At 33.7% G+C, this 22594-nt stretch overlaps 1 protein-coding gene across 4 annotated transcripts in view; it reads left to right on the forward strand.

The window, feature by feature from the left end:
- Positions 1 to 20495, forward strand: part of LOC107697321 (low density lipoprotein receptor adapter protein 1-B-like) — a 39748-nt gene extending 19253 nt beyond the window's left edge. The window contains exons 2-10 of one of the 4 annotated variants that reach the window (XM_016498059.1): positions 6391 to 6533; positions 7955 to 8067; positions 12865 to 12979; positions 13331 to 13403; positions 13484 to 13564; positions 13662 to 13780; positions 15479 to 15513; positions 18268 to 18296; positions 19503 to 20495. In XM_016498059.1, the coding sequence (XP_016353545.1) occupies positions 6391 to 6533; positions 7955 to 8067; positions 12865 to 12979; positions 13331 to 13403; positions 13484 to 13564; positions 13662 to 13780; positions 15479 to 15513; positions 18268 to 18296; positions 19503 to 19549 (755 nt within the window). In that variant the 3' untranslated portion in view covers positions 19550 to 20495. Of the gene's footprint in view, positions 1 to 6390; positions 6534 to 7954; positions 8068 to 12864; positions 12980 to 13330; positions 13404 to 13483; positions 13565 to 13661; positions 13781 to 15478; positions 15514 to 16397; positions 16614 to 18267; positions 18306 to 19502 lie in introns of those variants that run through there. The other 3 variants (XM_016498060.1, XM_016498058.1, XM_016498056.1) reach the window with 3 other exon arrangements.
- Positions 20496 to 22594: the final 2099 nt, after the last annotated feature.

The raw sequence follows: 22594 nt of genomic DNA on the forward strand, positions 1-22594 counted from the left end.
AGTACGATGACGAGTACAGGAGACCAGTATCGGGCCTGATACCGATACCAGTATCGTTATCGGTGCATCCCTAGTTTTAATCATCAGTTTAAATAATAAGATTCAGTTGCATTGAAAAATCACTCTGGCTCTGAATTTATATTAAAAAAACTGTGGATTTTATGTAACTTTTTAACTCTATATCAGTTATAACTTGTTTGAATTCACTTTTGCACCACGAAAAGCAAAGTATTTTATTTTTATATAGCGAAAGTTTTTTATATTTTTTATATGTATTTTTTTTATTATTTTCACATTTTCTGAATTCATGTTTGCATTGTTTTCATGTCTGCAGCATTATTATGCACCTAGACAGTGGTGTATAAAGTACCTGAAAGCCATACTCAAGTAAAAGTACAGCTATCTTACCAGAAAATGACTTCATTTTGTATTTTTGAGTAAAAAACTGAAGCACTTCATCCGGTACTTAGTGTCTTACATTCCAACATAAGAAAACATTACTGGAATCTGCATCTGAAATAGCATTTAGATGTATTTACACAGTTTATGTATCTCAGAGGGGACATTTCTGACTATTTTGTAGTAAGTAACGAATATGCTTCGGGGAAATGTATCGGAGTAAAAGTATTTTAATTAGGAAATGTAGTGGAGTAAAAGTAAAAGCTGGCTGAAATATAAAAACGCAAGTAAAGTACAGATACTCCCAAAAAATACTTAATTACTGTAACAAAGTATTATTACTTCGTTACATTACACCACTGCACCTAGATCATGGTTACAGGAATGCACAATAATAAAAGATGTTAGATTTATTGTCTATATTTGCTGTATTACCATTCAGAAAATATGTAATATTCATTTTAACATTGTTATATACATAATTTGATGATTATAATTCTTTCCCAGAGTTTAGTGTGTGCTATTCTGACTGCTGATGTTTAATAACAACCCCCATTGTAGGACTGTCTTATGCCCAGTGACTTTTGTTGCTAGGCAACGGAGCTTGGTCTGACACTAGCCTGGTTGTCCTGAGCAGAGAAATCTGATGAATATATGGCCATAATCAACACAGCTCAAACAGCTCCGGCTCTGAGAACACAAAATTAAATATTGACACCTTCCTGTTATTCCTCCTCAGCAATGCACATGTAACTGAACTCCTTCACTCTTAGAAATAAAGGTTCTAAATAGAATCAACAATGTTTTACGGCTTGATACAAGATGAGAACTTTTGAGTACACCACCAATAACTTAAAGAAGAATTAAGAACATTTGTAATAACTCATATAGCCAACTCAAGTACCTTACAGCAAAAAATGAAGCTTCTTCAATGTTTTTTTGCAGCAGCTTCAGTTTTTAGTGTGTATTCCACTTATGGGCTGATGGAATCAGTTCTATTCTCAAACTCCCCTTCCCTCCCTCTCCGCCGTATCATGTCCTATATTCTGTCAAGGTAATGTCCTAGATTCTTCCCAACACTCATTATTTAGACACTAAATGGCAGAGCAGAGATCAGAGGCCTTTTATTCAGCTGCTGTCAGCACAAAGTAAAACAGTTTATTTTTCTTTGATGGCTCGAACCATTCAAGTCTGAGGTATTTTATATTCAATATGTACGTGATCCAAAAAAATGCTAGTGCAGAATCATTCCAGGAATCTAGGCATTTGATTTACTCGTTGCTACGGGCAACTGTCCTGCCTGTGTGTCCATGTGTGAGCTCATGTTTTAATTAATCATCTTATCATGTAAATGCAGTCATTATATTTATTGGGATTCAGCACGCTTGAGTATTCATGTGACTTTTGAGTGTAAATGAGACCATTAAGTATGTAGTACTCATATATAACTAGATCTGTGACTCGCTGTCTCACTTGCTTTCCTTCAGTGTCACAGTTTAAGGCATCCATTGACTCAGTGAAAACACACTGTTTGGTCCTTAAGAAAAACTAAATAATCACCCTTAAAAGATAAAGGGATAGTTCACCCCCCCAAAAAAAGAAAATTCTGTCAACATTTACTCACCTTCATGTTGTTCCAAACCTGCATGAGTTTCTTTTTTCTGCTGAACGTAAGCAAAGATATTTTGAAGAATGTGGGTAACCAATCAGTTGATGATCTCCATGGAAAAAAATTACTATGGAAGTCAATGAGAAGTTTATTTAAAAAAAATAAAGCCTAAAATGACCTTAAAAGAATGTTGTGTATATACGCTCTTATTATGTAAGCACACAAACCTTCCCGCAAAAGTCTGAGAAGGTTTGTTTCTAAAAATAAAACCTAAAAATAACCTTTACAAAATGGTTAGTTCTAGTCCTCGATTCTGATTGTTCAGCAGCTGTGTTTTATTCACTATAAAGCACAGCTATATAAGGGGAAGTCATTTCCCCTTATATAATACAGGGATTGTAGGTGGGGGGAGTGAATGTACAGTGCTCTCTTCCACCTTCAATACCACGACTGAGGTGCCCTTGAGCAAGGCACCGAACCCCCAACTGCTCCCCGGGCGCCGCAGCAAAAAATGGCTGCCCACTGCTCCGGGTGTGTGTTCACGGTGTGTGTGTGTGTGCACTTTGGATGGGATAAATGCAGAGCACTAATTCTGAGTATGGGTCACCATACTTGGCCACATGTCACTTCACTCACTATATGACCGCTTCACCCAACGGTTCTGTGTATCACACCCTCAGCAACGCAATCAGTAATATAATGTTAGCGTAAAAACTGTTCCATGTATTAGGCTATGTATTTCAGCAAAACTGTTTGATATTTATTTAATGAAGTATGAGTGACCCCTGCTTGCGTTATGTTGCATCGATCATTCACCTTAAATTTTGAGATCACGCCCTTCCTCTGTCAAACAAACTGTTCTGGAGCAAGATACGTTAATGTGTGTGTGTGTGTGTGTGTGTGTGTTGTGTGTGTGTGTGTGTGTGCGTGTGTGTGGAAGCCCACAGTTTCGGAAGTGATGAGGGAATATGTCTGTATTAATTCGTTTTCTGTTTCAGGTAGGATTCTGCATGTCCATATGTCCATCAATTTACACTGTAACGAGGCTTGCAAACTTGCACTGTGCCGTGAATCGGAAAACACGTTTTCTCATGCTGAGAGATAAGCAGTTGTATGTGTGTGAGAAAATATCATATATAGGTTACAGTGCCGTGTTAAGCCTTTGCGGAGCTCTGGGCTAACGCAGCTGCGGGCCCCCCCATCCCCTTCCTCGTACCTCATGTATTGTGAATACAGCACGGCCTCTCGTACCTTATTGTTTACTTAAAGAAGGTTGTGTATACTTTTTTATTAGACTGATATACAAAAAAAATATATATAAAATAAAACCTAAAACCGCTAGAGAATGTTGTGTATAGGCCTACGTATTTATTAGGTTAGCACACAAAAACATTTGTTTTTATAAAATAAAAACCTGAAAATAACCATTAGGGAGCCCAGCATGTAGCCTACATTTTCCCAAACAGGAACCATACAGTAACGGTAGTGGAATGTTCTGTGTTTGCTGGGAGATTCCAGATTTCAGCTCAACCGATTTAAAAGCTTCTGACAAAATAATAATATGCTAAACAACGTGTTTAAGTAGATTTCTTTTGATTTAAAACTTCAAAAGCATAAGCATTGCATCACAGAGACCTTTACATGCGGCAAGATCAGTCTGGAGAAATGCCATGCAGGTTTTGTGTAGCGCAGACACAAATGCGGTTACGGCACGTCTCGGCGTCTGTGGTAATCGCATTTTACGTTTGCACAAATCGGATCACTCTATCACACAGACACACATGCACCAACCCAGATGTCAAATTATGTGCTGTTAAAAATGCCACTCTCACACCAGACAAAAACATATCATCCTTCCGTTGGCCAAACCTGTAAAAATCCAATTACTATCAGCACTTATGGCCTTTTTGCTTTATTTGTTTCACTTTGTCATAACCTTTGCAAAGTTTTATGAACATAAACATGTCCTACTTCAATCTAATCTGAGCGAAGGCCTGGAGCACCAACACGAATCTGATCAATTATTCATTTAGCAGCCTGCTGAACGTATGGTACATCCCTCAAGTTCTAGTTGCAGCTTTATTGTGGCCCAAGTTTTGTGTGTGTCAGCATTCCCAGTTTAGGATTTCAGCACGACAAATGTGCTGCAACAGCTCAAGGAGATTATACATGCCAGCAAGTCACCCTTAGAGCTTTTTGGCTACTTCTGTTATGTTTCCACGCCCCGCGGCCCATTCTGAATAGGCTATAACATGTCATTTAGAGATGGTTGCAGTGCTGAGAGAGCATTGAGGGTTAGTTTTCCTGCTTATTGAGTGCTGAGATAGATTTTGTGTCTCTGCAGGTTAATAATTCACTTGCAGTTGAGAAAGCCGTGATGGTGGTATTGTCTTCCTGGCCTCAAACAGCTGGTGCTGCTGGGAGGGCCAGATGGCTGCATGCAGAGCTGTCAGAGCAGGACACGGAACTGTCAGATTAGATGAGTTTCTGTCCTCCATAGCTGCTTTTTTAGGCAAAGGGACATAGAAGTAATCAATGTGTATGTATGTGTAGAAAGTGGCACACACCATAAGTGCACGTTTAAAATAGATGAACTTTGGCTCACTTGTTGCGATGAATATCGAGGCGGCACTATTTGCTGTCTTTCTGCCTTTCTGAAATTGTTATTATTATTGTTGTTGTTACACATTATTGTTCATATAAAATATTCTTCAAAGTACTTTCTATTTTTTTAGTTATTGGAGGTCACAAGAAGAATTCTGCTTGCAGTTTTGATCAATTTTCTTGCATGTGAAATGGAGTAAATAAAACAACAAGAACAATAGTCTACTGTTCTTCTTTATTTTATTGTTATTACACATTATTATTCATGCAAAATTTTATTTTTTATTATTTTGTTTTTGATTGCACTACTGGAGGTCACAAGAAGAACTTTGTAGAGTTTATTGATGTTTGAAGAAGAAAAACTTTGTCTTACCTGTCACGATGAATTTATTTTCTTGTCATGTTTCTTGTTCTGATGTTTTTCCTTCCATATGAAATTTAGTATATAAAATAAAATACCTGTAATCATGTTTATTATTATTATAACTTTTATTATGATTATTATTATTAATGTAAAATATTTTGTTTATTTTGTTTTCTATTGAGCTGGAGGTTTTTAAATGTTCTTTTCATGTTGTCCGTTTTTAAGGTTTTTCTTAAATGTAGTATATAAACACAATTTTAATAAAATGTATTATTATTAGTAGTAGTAGTATTATTGTAAAATATATATATGTTTTATTTTGTTTTCTGTTGAGCAACTGGAGGTTTTTAAATGTTCTTTTTATGTTGTCCTTTTTTAAGTGTTTTCTATAAATAAAATATAGGATATACAATAATAATTATAATATTATTAATATCATTATTGTAAAATAAACATTTTTCTTATTTGGTTTTCTATTCAGCTACTGGAGGTCAAAAGAAGAACTTTATAAAGAGTTTACTGATGTTTGAAATAGACAAACTTTGGCTTACCTGTCAGGATAAATATAAATTATCAAGAAGGCACTATTTTAAATGCTCTCTTCCTTCAGTTCTGATGGTTTTTCGTCCATAAGAAATTTAGTATATAAAATAATAATAAAGGATCTTTGTCATTCTGAAAGCATAACAATCAATAATTCACACTGATATAACAGTGGGTTAAGGTCCAGCACTCCACTGCTTGCTTTATATAGATTTTTTCCCTCAAAATTGCACTAGCAGGGCAGTGGATGTCTAGTCAGGTTCATTCTGCATATCTTTCGATCCAGCTCTGCACTCCTACAGGGCTTTATATTAGACCCAAATGGGACCGGAAAGCTATTTAAAGCTCACTGTGTGGCACAGTTTTGAATTTCTCCTTACATGGGAATGAGCCCCACTTCTCCTAATGGAAAGGTGTGAAACCTGTCATCTGTGTTGAATGGATGTATTTTATATGAACAAAGTTTGGACTTTTTGCTTCCAGTTATTCATTATTATTACAACAAAAATATAATTCTTTCATAATTGCTGCCTGCCAGGCATCTACCTTGTGATATCCTGCAGTGTTAATTAATAAATACACATTCACATTTCAGGCAGTTTCTTTTGAGCCTTTGATTTTTAAAGCCTTGAACATTTGGTTTGTTAACCAATTTCTTTCTTCTGTGGAACACAAAATAAGATGTTTGACAGAATATTCGAGACAGAGAATCAGTCAGAGAGTCAGGGTGTCATTCGGTGTCTCCTTGTGTATATATAGTCATACAGGTTTGAAACAGCATCTGGGTGAGTAAATAATGACAGGGTTTTCAAATTTTGGTGAACTATTCTTTTAAATAACAAAAGATGAAAATGTTTATTTTGTGTTTTAGAGCTCCCAGAGAACTGGACGGACACCAAAGAGACACTCTTGGAAGGGATGATGTTCAACGTGAAGTACCTGGGCATGACTCTGGTTGGCCAGCCTAAAGGAGAAGACATGGCAGCGGCTGCTATCAGGAGGATTGTAGCCACGGTCAGTCATCACAGTAAAAATGTGTCAAGGACTTGAGAAATTGAGAATAGTAAGGAATGATCATGATCCAAGTTGGCACAAAATCTTACTTAACATCATTTTGTGCCTTTGACAGTTTATAGTGGTATAAAATGATGTTGTCACGTAATAATAATAATAATAATTATTATTATTATTATTATTATAAAACATTTGCAGTAAAATAAAAATAATAATGATAACAATAATGATAATAATTATTATTATTAATAATAATAATTATTTTTTAAATATTTTATTAAATAAAAATATAAAATAAAATCTTTTTTCCTTATTTTGATTTTTTTATTGTATTGGAGGTCATGAAAAGAACTTTGTAAACAGTCTGTTGATGATTCTTATTAGTATCAAATTGATTAACAAAACAAAACAGAGACCAAAGGCTTTTTTGATCAATAGTTTATGATAACACAAACAGACTTTCTATCGAAATTACACCTTAATATTTGCTTATTATTTTATTTTATTTTATTTATTTATTTTTATTTATATATGAACCAGAAAAGCCTGATGTATCGATATGACTCCACAACAAACACATACTGTATGCATTTTTCTTTTTTAAATTTTATTTGAGATTTTTTATTTTTATTATTATTATTATTATTATTATTTTTATATTTTGTCTGAAGCTTTAATAAACTGCTCCATTTCAAATTCAAAAAATTTGATAATTTTTTTTTACTTTTATATTTCAGGCTCTACAGGCTTAAATAAACAGTATGATTCCTTTTCTCTCAGATATCTGAAAAACAGTTTTGCTTTCTGTAGCAGCACAATCAAATCAGGACGTGACAACTTTCTCTCCCAACTGTCAGACTGTGAATCATTGAGATGAGTTTCATTGTGTTTTAAATCAGTGTTTACTGTCTCCAGGGGAGAGAGAAAGACCCTCCAGATATGCTTTGCCTGATTTCCTTTGTCCTTGACAAGTCCCCTCTCTCTCCTCTTCTGCATTTCAACCATAATTTTCTCTCGTCCTCATCCATGTTAGCCTCATTTCTTCCTGCCAATACACTGCATTGCTGTACCAGTGTGTTCACATGCCAGGATCATAGTTCTGCATTTCAACCATAATTTTCTCTCGTCCTCATCCATGTTAGCCTCATTTCTTCCTGCCAACACACTGCATTGCTGTACCAGTGTGTTCACATGCCAGGATCATAGTAACAAGGCATAAGATGAATTTTATATATGAAGCATCATCTCTTTTCAGCTCTTGTACCTGTGGAGTTGGAGTTAATAGCCCACACAGATTTTGCTGACCTTTAGAGGTTATTGTTTATGGTCAGGGAGTTATGAGTGACATTTTAAAGCTGACAATGACAAAGATATTTGTTCAGAGTTCACACAAATGGTTTTTGCTTGTCATCCACACGCAGGCTCGGGCCAGTGCAAAGAAGTTTCGGAAAGTGACCCTCACTGTCTCCCCCAAAGGAATCATCATCTCAGACACTGAGACCAATGACCTCATCGAGGACGTTTCCATTTACAGGTATAAAACCACACCAAAACAGACCAAAATCACAAATGCTTTTTTGTATCATAATTTGAAAATCACAGTGTGGTGCTAATGGAAAGGCATCTTCAAAAATGCATTCATTCCCAAAAAAAAAATAAAAAATTATTTAATCAAAATACAGTACGAATCATAATATTGTGAAATATTATTACAATTTAAAGTATTTTGTTTTTTATTTTATTATATTTTAAAATGTCTTCATATGAAATAATATTTTTGTCTTGAACAAACCCAGGTAATTTAAACCACATGAAGAACCTGATAAAACTGTTATTCTTGTTTTGTATGTTCTCAGCATTTTAAAAAGCCATTGTGTCAGTTATTGGAATAAGCCTCCCTACTTCATTCCCTCCAAATCAATTGTTTAAAGATTTTTAGTCAGTCAAGGTCTGTAGAACAACATGAAGTCAGCCGTGAGATCACTAACCAGTGAATCATTAACATTTGAGTATGTCAAACAAATGTTGATGCAAGAGGTGACGTGCTTATATCATATTCATGAATTTGGGATTGTGGTGCATCTTGCTTGTATTATACCCGTCTGTTGGAGGGAGGTGTATTATTCAGTGGGCATGAGAGAAACCCCCGTGCTGATCCCCCTTATCAGCTACACCAGAGACACAGTCACGGGAATCACCCATCTCTTTAATCCCCTCCTGTAAGAAAACGTATTCCACATCCTTCCTTCTCTCTCATTCTTTACTCTGTCCTTTCCTTCCTTCTCATTTTCTCTAAATAATACACCACACATGCCCTCCCTGCCTCTTTTACATTATTGGTTTCTAGTAAAATTGAATTTTTGAAATAGTTAGATTTAATTAGATTAGAATAAATAAAATAGTTAGATTTTATGTATTTAGAATTTTTTAATTATTTCTTAGTTAGTTCATTGTTAGTTCATTGTACTAAACACTGTTTGTTGAGGTTTGCATAATATATATATATTATAACCTAACAGTTTTACAGAGAAGAAAAACTTAATTCAAAATAATTCAGTACTGTATATTCTATCTAGTCTCAATATAAATGTAGAATTATAGTGTAATTAAAACAAAATAATATTTTTGGAAAGCAATCAATTGTGTAAGATATTACTTTGATTTTATTTATTTATTTATTAATTATTGTTTTTATATTTATTTATGTTTTTTATATTTATTATGTTTCTACTTGTTCTAACTTAAATAATATACTATATGTATATATATACAATATATATATACAGTGTGTGTGTGTGTGTGTGTGTATATATATATATATATATATATATATTAATAGTGTTATATATATATATATTCCAAATGGGTAAGAAATATAATTTATTCTAAGATACTGTATATTCTCTTAGTCGTAATATAAAATTGTTTGTTTAATGGATATTTAGATTTTTCAGTGGTAATAATGACAAATATACAAATTCATTTTTTTTCTCATGATTTTGCAATGTATGCCAGCAGAGCATCAGGTCTGCAACTAAACACTCTGTCCTTGCACCTGGAACTCCTCCATCCTTGGGACCGTCCTGCCTGCACCCTTCAGAGATGCTCTGTGGGGTTCTGGCTGTTTAGTGTGATGGCATATGGATTCCTGTGTAAGACAGATAAATGCTGAGAGCTCACGTAGCAGGACAAACTGCTCTCCACAGCACTGAGCTTCTGCTTGTTTTTGGCCTGATCCAGGTAAAGCACACCTCAGGATAAAAGAAAACACCCTGGAGCGAAGCGTCTTATATGGCAGAATGAGAATTTGATCATACAGCCTCAGTTTGACTTTCAAAGGAGGCTGGAGAATAAACACAAGTGCCAGGGGACCATGAAATCAGAGTTCAGTTGGAATGCTATAATAAATGCTATTTCAACCCAGACCCGAGGGGGTTTTGGACAGCCATTTGGAGGGTGAAGAACAGAATCATGGGTATTTTGTGCCTTTTCACTGACAGCAAGGAAAACGAGAGCATTCTGAATGAAGTGGTGGGGGTTTGAAAAGAAGGAAACACATTAGCGCCGATTATATGAATACTTTTCCTCATCTTTATTCACTCCTTTGACTCCCATCCCCCTCTCCACAGCCGCATATACAAATAATGAAGAAGAAAAAAAACACAGCCGTTCTATTTTTAGTGAAAAATATGAGATGATGTTGTTTGTCTAGGCTCAGTAGGAGATGTCAGCTTTATTACATCAGAAGTTGTAAAGGTTTGAAGGGCATTCTGGGTCTTTTTTGCTGCTTGTGTTTCAGTTCTGTCAATGCTTACTGCAATTTAGGATTTTTATGTGCCTTTTTATCCAAATACACACATCAGTTTCACTACTGCCAGCTTGTCTTGAAAAGAAAACATCTATATTTGTGAGCAAGACATCATTTTCCTAAGCCGCAAATCTTGCACAGTGATTTGTGTAATGAGATTCACTATGGTCCCGCATTAACTGAATGGGGGTTCATGAAAAGATTAAACCCCACTTTGGCTTTTTTCCCATTCTGGGAATGTCATATTCCACTGTTATGTGTTCGGCGAGAGAGGGGAGTCAGTAGGGCATCACTGAGGGAGCTGTGACCCTGCCAATGCAAACACTGCCAAAGCTAAAATAAGCAAGGGCTTTTTTTCCTGTATTCACAAACTGTTTTCATACATTTTATATTTAATTATTCAAATGTAATGTTTTATATACAGTATGTATAGAAATATAAATATAATATTAAATTAAAATTAATTTTTAAATAAATTCATACATACAGTATAATTATATGTTATAGGAATTATAAATATATAAAATATGAATATAAAAATTAAACAAATATACATATGTATACAGTAAAAATTGCTTTGCATTTCTTTGTTTAGCATTTGGAAAATCTGTAAGCTCTTAGAGTAGTCAGAGTAAAGTTTTGTCATTCATATAAAGTATAGTGCAAAGGAATGAAAACACGCTGACAATAAAAATAGTTCAAAAAATAAATATCTTACATTTTGAACACAGTATTGTTAGTTATTTTATTGCAATGAAAATTGTTGCGAACTTACACGAGCAACACATAGTAGTGGCATTTTGTTCCTGAATAATTTGGTGATTTTTAACAAATCGGTTGTGTGAATGATTCAACGACTCACTCATAAACATAGTCACTTGTTTTGTTAGTAAATGTAACCAATGTAACCTGCAGAAAGAGCTAATAAAAAATGTCCACCTGTAGTACTCACAAACACATTCAAGTGGAGTGATGCAAACTGTTTTGTTGGACTATACTCAGCACACTTATAATGCCGTGCAGCCAAATCAAATTCAAGGACTGGAATGTAAATATGTAAAACGTAAATAAGTGCTTTGTAATGCATTACATTTTGTGGAATTCTATGGAGTTACTTTCAGAACTTCCTACTGTATTTGATTTCCATGAAAGCAAAGATTTAAAAGTTCTTGTCAGTATAGCTGAGGTTGTTTAGGATAAAACACCCCCCATCTTTCATTCGGTTTCAACTGAGCTACAAACAAGCTACATTCAGGCCATTTACAGTTTCCTTCCCTCTCAGCTTTTCACTCTTCAATAATGAAAGTGTGCAATGCACCACAGACTGGAATAAATGATAATTCACCACACCCCCCATGTTCAGAGACAGAAAGGGGAGGGAGAAAGGGAATAGAGAGTCTTGGGCATTTCTATTTAGGTCGTGCATCAGAAGCCGTGCACTAACAATTGTAGATGAAGTGAGATCAGAGCTCTGTCTCCCCCCAATCTTTGTCTAATGTATCTCATTATTTCACACAGGCCCTTTTGGGTTGGTGCTCTAAATTTCTATCCTTTTCCTAAAATGACATTCAAAATCCACTTTCCATTACATTTCCGATGGTTCATATTCTGTGTGTCTGATATTATATCTGATAATCATATTGGTTGTAAAATCTCAATCTACACAGTGTTGTTGATCTCTGGCTCTCTTTACAAAAAAATTAAAATAACACTAAAAATGTATAGATTGACAGGATATTACGACAGTCTAGTGGAAAAAACTAAACAAAAAATTAACTTTTGTCATGATTTACTCACTGTAATTTTCCACTGTTATTGAATATGAATGGTGACCATGACTGTCAAGCAAAATTTTCAATGGCAAGATTGTATTGAAAGAATAACATTGAATTTCAGTCTGTTCTTTAAACAAATGATCAACAAATGGCTCCAGAAATAATTTTTTCTAGGTGCTTTTTGGAGCGTGGCAGCTCAGTCCCATTTACTTTAATAAAAATCAACTTACATTGCCTTTAATGCTATATAATTATTTAGTTTATGCATTTCTTGGTGTTGTTAGCGCCATACTCTACTGTTTAAACTAGAGGAAACTGTCACTGAATGGAAGAGAGAAGTGTAAACATTCTTCAGAATATATTCTTTTGTGTTCCACAGCAGAAACAAAATAATACAGGTTTGGAACAATGATGACAGAACTTTTTGATGCAGAAATAAGTCTTATTATAGTTCACCCACAGATGTTACCAATATGAATCTGAGAGATTTTACTTTTTAAAAGTACAAATCTGTTTTTGACAGGAATCGTCTTGGTTGGTCCACAGACCTTTCTGTCACTGAACTCCAGGCAGCTTGTTTAGGTTGCAGTTTCTCTGTAACATAAAGCTGGTGATTTTCACACGCTTTCATTGATATTATTGAAAGATAAATGTTCAGTCATAACCAAGACCCTGTCAGTACATTATACATTCCCAGAAACTTTGTTTGATGAAAACAGTGAAAAGCTTGTATTTCTTGCTTCTGCAGAATATCTTACTGCACAACAGACAAAACTCAGGATAAGGTCTTTGCCTACGTCTCCCAAAGCCAGTTCAACGAAACTCTGGAGTGCCATGCCTTCCTGTGCCAAAAAAAGAAAATAGTAAGTGTCTTCAGATGCACATTGTGAAAATGTTCGGATGTTACAGATGGCACAATGTAAAATTCCTATCTATCTATCGATCGATCTACACACACTCACTTTAAAATTTTTCCATTTTGATAGTTTTGTAATCCTTCATCACCTTGCTGTGTGACCTGTTTAATGATTAGCTATTTTCTCGCTACAGTTTTTGTATTATATTTGACAAACTGTTATTGTGGAAGCCACAGTCTCTTCTCTTGATCCGTATCTATAATTGGTATCTAGCGCCATCTAGTGGACAAGAGCATGATTCTTCAAAATCTCACCCAAAGCTCTCTTTGATTTTGTGCGATCACGTGTCCTCCACAGGCTCAGGCTGTGACTCTGACAGTTGCACAAGCTTTCAAAGTAGCTCTGGATTTGTGGGAGATCGCACAGGAAGGTGAGGTTTTTTGCCCTTTGTTGCTATAAATATATACCAACTATAAAGATAGGCCTATATTCCTGTGTCTTAATTTGCAGACAAAAGTAAGAAAACCCGCACATGCTACACCTGTTCAGACCCTGAATCTCAGCCTGAATCTGAAGCAAACAGTGTTTCAGGTACATTTATTGGTTTGAAAACAATGGTTTACTGGATGTCTGTCTTAATTTTATTCAGTTGGGAATACTCTTCATTTGTGTTCTTTACTTGTGTCAGAGGAGGAGAAGACTCAGGCTCTGATGGAGCACAAACTTAGGAAGCCCTTCTTCCCTTCCTTCCTTTCACCATCTCCACGCAGCAAAGCTAGGAGACGACCAATCAAACATGACTCCTGGGTATGATGTCATCCTTTATTAACTTTTATCACACACTACCATTCAGAAGTTTGTGGTTGGAAGGATTTTTGGTAACACTTTAGTAAAGGGACCAATTTTCACTATTAAAGCAGCACTATGTAACATTTGGCGCTCTAGCGGTTAATAAATAGAACTGCACACATCCCGCGGAAGAACATTCCAACCGGAGCTACTTCTCTTAAGTTTATGTCTATGGCGATTCACGCAGGTATGTGTTACTCCGCAGCGGTGACGACCCGACCAGGCTACAATAGTCCAAATATAAGTACTTATTATAAGTGTACCGTAGTGATTCGGAATAAGACAAAAACGCGGTTTGGAAGATGAATTCACGATGTACTCGCTCATTATATACATTTTGCAAATTTTGAACACAGAAAAAGTTACATAGTGCTGTTTAACTGGTTGCTTATTAGCATGCCTATTATTAACATATTGTGCTGTTTATTAGTGCTTATAAAGCACATACTCTGTCTGACCGTATTCTACATACCTAATTCTAAACACCTAAACCTAACCACATTACTAACTATTAATAAGCAACAAATTAGGAGTTTATTGAGACAAAGGTCATAGTTAATGGTTTGTTAATGGCGAATTGGACCTTAAAATAAAGTGTGACTGGATTTTTTTTTTTTTATGTTTTTGAAAGAAGTCTCTTTTTTGGTCAGCAATACATTAAAATAGTAATCCTGTCAAATATCATTACAATTTAAAATAAATGTTTTCTGTTTTAATGTATTTTAAAATCTAATGTATTCCTGTGATGGTAAAGCTGAATTTTTTAGCAGCCGTTACTCTAGTTTTCAGTGTCACATGATCTCTTCAGAAATGATTATGATATGCTCAAAAGCAATATATTTGAAAATATACATATATTGTAACATTGTAAATGTCTTTACTGTCACTTTTGGTCAATTGAATGTGTGAATGTGAATACAAGTAATAATTTCAAAAAAATAAAATCTTACTGAACTCAATTTGGAGCACAATTAATTTTACACAAGTATCCCTTCATAGAAGGACATGCAGGAGTTTATTTCTGTATTATGTGATAAAATATGGCTGAAATGCAAGGCAGTCTTTCTGGTAACCTGAATGGCATCATCATATGAATCTTCATTCATTTGCTGAAAGAATGCCACTATTGTGCAGAGTATCAGCTCCAAAATGAAGGTCAGTTGTTTTGAAACCAAAGAGCATGTCAAGGCAGTAATTACTCTATTGCCATTGGCTAACTGCCATTGTATTGTCAGTCAGCAGTGCCTGTCCTGTTGATATAGCGCATAGTCACCACTAAGTGGCATTGTCTGCTTAAATACAATATTATTGATTGAACACATGACCACTAGGTGGAGAGCGGCCTATTTCCAGTTTAGTTGCCAAGGTCTGTTTTATGAAAGATTGGATCTGTCAAGCTCTCTGTCTGCACACCGTGCTCAACTGTGCCTTTGTTAATTACTTTTCAGCTGTGATTGAATTCCATTCACTGCTCAGGCAGGTTCTGAAACCCAATTAGGACCTTCAGTCTGCTGTTCTCAGATAATGACTGTCTGTCACAGAAGATACTGTAGATCAAGTTTTTACAGCATGCTGGTGCTGACAGATGCTCTGTGAATCTGTGTGTCTGATATAGATGTGATCTGTGATTATTTTTTTCTGTTCTTTTATTTTCAGGATGCGGAAGATGGCCTCGATGATGCGTTTTCAAGGTAAGTTTGTGTTCCCTTCTGCTCACACATAGTCAACCTGTCTCAGAAATCAGAGATTTCAGAGATGTAGTGCTTATTGATCACTACTTGCGCTTTAAAATACACTCACATACATATACAAAAAAAGAAAAGATCTTACTGTGGAAGAAAAAAAAAATATCTACACTACCGTTCAAAAGTTTGGAGTCTGTATGAGTTTTTTTTTTTTAAAGATGCCTCTTATTCTTACCAAGGCTGCATTTATTTGATCAGAAATACAGTAAAAATGGAAATAGTAATTGTGAAATATTGTTTTCTGTTTTAATACATACAGCATCATGACTTCAGTGTTCAGTGTCACACGATCCTTCAGAAATCATTCTAATATGCTGATTTGCTGCTCAAGATTCATTCATTATTATCAGTTTAAAACTGGGATACATTTTTGTAGGATTCTTTAACAAAAGAATTGTATTTATTTGAAATGAAAGCTTGTTTTAACATTCTAAATGTCTTTACTGTCACTTCTGATCAATTTAAAGTCTTTGCTGAATAAAAGTATTAATTTCTTCTTTTTTTTTTATCTTACTGACGCCAAACATTTGAATGGATTCACTTGTGTTTGTTCTAAGAGCATTTTATCTGCAATGCGGCTCAGGAAATGTCTGAATACAGCATTTAAAAAGAGATGATTTCCCCCGAGATGCACTAAAATTCTTTGTTTATTAGCAAGAAGCAAAAGGGCTGATTTGCTTCCTTAAAGACACCAGGAAATCAAAATGTGGGTTTTTCTAGCATATCATCCATGTGTGTGTGTTAATTTTGAGGCCATCTGTATGCTGATGTGGAACTATTTGTAAAATATTTGCCTCATATAATCAGCTAATGTGTTCACGCTCCCTCAGGTGTGACATTATATCTCATAAAGTGGAGATGGAGCGAGATTCACTGAAAAACATTAACTGCAGCGGCTCTGGTTCAGATCAATGGCCGTGGAGAATCATTTTATGAGTGTCTCTCCATACACAGTTATTAATATCAATTCAAACAGAGCCCTGGAAATGAGTGCAATGATAGGTTGGAGTTATTCACGTTTTGCAAGGACAGCAGCAGATGGCATGTAAAGAGTTCATAATGACTTCATTCAAGCTTTTCTGTGAACAGTTAAAGCTGTTAGATACATAAACAAGAATTACCAAAATAATAAATATGTTCTTATTAGCAGATTAACAGATAGTGAAACTGGCAAAGTGGGAAAAAGACAAAAACAAATAGAATCTGTCATTGCATTCATTTTATAATTGTATAATAATTTATTAATCAATTCATTCATTTTATATTTTATTAATAATACATATTTTATAATAAATGCAACAATTTCTAATTAATTCAAATTATTAATCTGAAATTATAATCTGTTCTGTCATTTGAATTTTATAATTTAAATATAATTAATTAATTAATATTTTATTAATAATACATCATTTTTATAATGTATATTTTTAATTAAATGATTAATCTAAAATTATAATCTGCTCTGTAATTCGATGAATTTTATCATTAAAAAAATAACAAATTAATATTGTGTTAATAATTCATATTGAAAATGTTCATATTTTATTAACGATCATGTTTTATTAACGATCATATTTTATTAATTTTTTTATAATAAATAATAATAACATATGAATATTTTAATTAATTGTAAAGTATTATATAAAGATGAATTATAATATAAAATTATAACCTTTTCTGTCATTGGATTAATTTGTTTTTAGAATTAATTAAATTAAATTAAATTATATTTAGAATATAATAATAGATTTTTTTTTTTAATAATTCATATTTTTATAATTAATGTTTAATTGATAAGAATTATTCATGTAAAAGCTTTTCTGTCATTGGATTAATTTGTTTTTAGAATTAATTAAATTAAATTAAATTATATTTAGAATATAATAATAGATTTTTGTTTTTAATAATTCATATTTTTATAATTAATGTTTAATTTATAAGAATTATTCATGTAAAAGTATAATATTTTCTGTCATTGGATGAATTTTATAATTAAAATACAATAAATTGATATTTTATTAATAATTAATGTTTTTTATAATAAATTACAATAAATAAACTTTTAATTAATTAGAATTATTGATATACAATTATAATCATATTCAATTAAAGTATAATTCTTATTTTTAATTTAATTACATTTTTTTTCACTGTCTGTTTGTATGGACATCTTTAATGGGGCACCAAGCAATAAAATCAGTGCTTTCTTTGCTTAATGCTTAGGAACTGATTGCTTACTGAGTTACAAGCATTCTTATGTTGCACAGGGATGTGCTTTCTATTCAGTGTATTTTTAACCTGATACAAGTCGTTCTATGATTGCTTACCACATTCTCTGCTGCAATAAAGTTGTAACTGGTTGTGATGCCAATGCATTACTGTGACTTCATTACTTTCATACAGCAGGTCAGAAACAGCACTGTCATCCTGCCAATGGAATCCATTATTATAAGTAATGTAATGGGCCAAAGGACCAGGGTTCTCTAAGTGAATCAGATGAGGCGAATCCATATAGTCAGCTCTTTCCTTTCACTGAGCATGAAGCAAAAAAACACAATAAAAACCATAATAATAGATCTAGATCTCCACTTGCTGACAAAGGCTGCTATAGTTTGAATAATGGGATGCTGGGAAGGATGTGATGGTTTAACCATAGCTTACTGTCAGCATGTGTCATGCTCTCTCTCACCTGCCACGCAGCAATATGGAGGTGGAGGAGATGGACGCAGGTAAGTGAGGTGAGAGAAACCGTACTGCTTAATGATGAGCCTCAGCCAGAAACTAATATCATTACACTTCAGACAAGCTTCACACTTACAGTAGTTTCCTTCATGGTCACTGCCTGACAAGATTAATGTGCTTCACTTCAACACAAAAACATACAACAGGGTTCCCAGTGAATTTTCCTGAGCTTTCAAGTCATTTGTGATTACTGGATAATAATTAATTAAAAATTGTTTTGATTCAGATGGATTCGCTAATAAATGATTCTGTTCACTTTCTTCACCAGAATGATTCACTGAAAAGAACTGACTCAAACAAATGATTTGCTCACAAATTATTGCTTGTCCAATATATCTACAGTACTGTTTAAAAGTTTAGGGTCGGTAGTTTTTTTTTTTTTCAGCAAGGATGAATTAAGTTGATCAAAAGTGACAGTAAAGATTCTATTTTAAATAAATGCTATTATTTTAAACTTTTTATTCATCGAAAAATTCTGAAAATGTATCACAAAAACATTACACAACTGTTTTTAACATTGATAATAATGTTTCTTGAAACACTGAAAATTCATCTTTGCCATCACAGGAATAAATTATATATTAAAACATTAAAATATTAAATATTAAAATTAAAAAGGATTTTTAATTGTAATTTTTTTTACAATATTACTGCTTTACTGTATTTTTTACTGTATTTTACTGTAAGCCTCGGTAAGATACTTTTGTCAAAAACAAACAAAAAATTCTTACTGACCCCAAACTTTTGAACGGTAGCGTAGCTGATAAATTATTTAGAACTATGCATGCAAAAGTGTATATTTACTCAAATAAATAAATACAAATACATTATAATAAAATTATTTTTCCAAGTCTGAAAAACAAAATTTGAAATTCCATAAAATTTCCAGGTTTTCAGTGACTGTGGGAACCCTGATTGTCTTTCCTAAAGTTTTTTTTTTTTTTTTTTTTGCAATAAATATAAATAAAATTGACAATAAATAAATAGATAATTCAATACAATTCAATTCAGACCATTCAGACCAGACACAAAGACCATTCAATTCAGTAATTAAACTACTGATTGAACTATTGATGTTTCAATCAAACATTTAGACATAAAAAAACTGATCTCAGCATTTTTTTTTATTCTTTTTCATTTATAACCTTTGAAAATTTTCAACTAGTAAGGATTACTCTTCCTCTCTCCGTCAGACTGGCAACATCCCGCAGCAGAACCGTGTCTGAGGATGCAGCTGTGAGTCCAGCGGAAGAAGATCTCCTGTCCTTCAGCAGCGAGGACTCAGATTGAACACACACACACACACACACACACACACAAATCACTCTCACCAGCCTATCAGAAAGTGTCCTGAACACACCAACACACCCCAGCACCGCACACAACATGCAATTTATGCCTCAGTGATGGACTCATTCACACAACTGCCACTTAAAACAGCAACAATTCCACAAAACAGCAGCATAGATGTGCATGATTCAACTATAGAACTCTTGAATGCCAATGTACTTGCATTATAATACTGTAAGTTCAGGGTAAGTACTTGACAAAACAACGTGTGAAACTGCATGTTGTTATATTGTATTCAAGCGTTTGTGTAAGTAGATTTGCTACATATACCATGTAAAAACTATAAATCTTTTCAACACATTGGTGCTATATTGTAGATACTTGGGTTATATTATTTAAATATACAATAACTGCAAACATGCACTTGAAAGGGAGACCAAATGTACATTCCACAAAGAACAGATGTCTGTCCTTCAGCCCAGCGTTCTTCAAATCAACTGAACAATCCACTGCAAAGCTCTCAGATGAGTGTGATTAAACATCAGAGGATGTACAGTACTAGAGCCGCATGTGTTAGGGAGTTGTAGTGAACGTTTAAGGATGTAAAATTGTTCAGGACTGACATTCTGAAGCACTGTAACTCAATTTCAGATACATATTGTGGGTCAGGGTGACGTTTGCATAAGCAATCATTACAGAAACTCTTTTCTGTGATCATTACATTTTGAAATATTTTACACTTCTGAATTTCTTTCTTCTTTAGGATTCAAAATAGTCTTGTGTAAAATCCTTTCACACTGGCTTCCAGCCACAAGTGTTAGATTTATTATTATATTGTCATCAGTGAAACGTAATTAATGTTAATTATTTTTTAAATACATGCAACTTCATACATTTACGGACCTGGATTTTTTTTCTTTCTTTCTTTTTCTCTAATGATTTGGTTAAAAATAAACATCATATACTGCCAAACAGATGTTGAACAGAAAAGGCACAACAATTTATATCTTACCTTTTTCTATAGATTCTGCCATTTCTTGGCTTTATAAGAACTAAAGAATATTACACTTTGCCTCTCATAAATGAAAAATGATCTTTTTCCCATGAGTCCCAATCAGTCTCTAAAATGCACGCTCAGAAATCTCTTCATCATTCTCTGAAATCATTAAATGCTCCGTCTTTGAGCCTCAGTGGCTCTTGTCAGCTTTTTGCTGTTTTGTGCATTTTTGAATATGCAGTATTTCCGCTCAGTATTACAGATAAAAATGTTTAACCATTTTCTTTTCAGCTGGAAGTGGAATAAGTTTTAATTTAATAGAATATATACTGTAATGGCAGTGTCTGCTGTAGCTAAAGGTCTTAGTTCAGTTAGTGGTGTTCTGGTTATTTTGATTAATCATATTGAATCTGTCAGTGGGTTAATTATTAATGTTTGTCCTGATTTGACTGTTTATGCATTTCATAAAAAAATCACTGTTTTCTGTGGAAGGATTTGGGACACTTCCAGTGTCTTTAACATTTGCAACAGCCGTAGTAAAAACTCATATCTGAAATGATTTCTTAAATATTGTTCAACCAGTATATAAGATTGTGTGTGATTTTATAATGTGTTTTATTGTTGTTGTTATATTTGTTTATAGTAAAAAATTTGGTGCTTTATAAAAATCTATGCAATCTATGTTTGGCTTTGTACACATACTAATCTTTATTATTTAAACTATGGTGAAACCATAATTGAGCTGAAGAGGTCATTTGCATATATACATAAACATTGGTTGATATTTAATAATGTATAATAAAATATTTGTTCAAAATCGCAATAGTCTCATATCTTGTGATTTTAGCAGTTAATGAAAAAGTAGTGCCATTAGGATATTTCTATATTGAGACAATGTAGATTTGAGTCTCTGTTTTGAATATATTGTTCATTTGATTAATTCTCTAATGTCTTGACAATGTTATTGACTCTTAATGTACTTTGTTTGGTGGTTGAATGCACCAATAAATGACTTCCCACTTCATTTGCACGTCTGTGTTGAAACAAACATTAGGTTTGGGTTTTTCTATTCGCTCATACACCAAATATGCTATAATGCCAATAAGAAGGCAAGAAAAAAACAAACTTGCATCAAGTCATTCATTATCTTTATTAAAACTGATAAGGAGAAATAGAAGATGAAATCAACTAATTTAAAAGAAGAGCCATGAACTGAGAGCATAAATGCAAAACTATACATGCACTTTTCATCATTAGGTTTATGCTGTCTTTATATTCTTAAAACAACAATAATTCAGATTCAGTCAGGATATTCTTTTTTTTTTTTTTTACACAGTGAGATTAGCATTTAGGTACATTATTCAGGTTTTAGGGTTTTAATATTATAACAGTGAAACAAAACTGGTTAAATAAGCAAATAAATATTACTAGTCATATTTACGATACATAAAAACTGTTAAAGAAGGTGAAGAGATGAAGCTATTTGCAAGCAGAGGGATTTGGCATAAATCTGTTCTCTCTAATAAGTAGAACAGACACAATTCCACCACATCTACAGACTAATAAAAATAAGAGCACAAACTTAAAGAAATATGTGAACAAATGTGCACAAGCTCAGAAAATATGCACAAGCTCAGGCCATCCAAGATGTAGATGAGTTTGTTTCTTCATCGGAACAGATTTAGAGAAATTTAGCATTACATCACTTGCTCACCAATGGATCCTCTGCAGTGAATGGGTGCCGTCAGAATGAGAGTCCAAACAGCTGATAAAAACATCACAATAATCCACAAGTAATCCTTGATCAGTGTATATTTCTCTCCTGAATCAGACAAGATGCCTTATGGAGAAAAACGTCTTGATAAATTTATTAGAAACATGCAGGTTTTCGCTTCACAAGATGTGGATTACTTGTGGATTATTGTGATGTTTTTATCAGCTGTTTGGTCTCTCATTCTGATGGCACCCATTCACTGCAGAGGATCCATTGGTGAACAA

The sequence above is a fragment of the Sinocyclocheilus anshuiensis genome, unplaced genomic scaffold (genome assembly GCF_001515605.1).
Source record: "Sinocyclocheilus anshuiensis isolate Anshui unplaced genomic scaffold, SAMN03320099.WGS_v1.1 scaffold1578, whole genome shotgun sequence".
NCBI lineage: Eukaryota > Metazoa > Chordata > Actinopteri > Cypriniformes > Cyprinidae > Sinocyclocheilus > Sinocyclocheilus anshuiensis.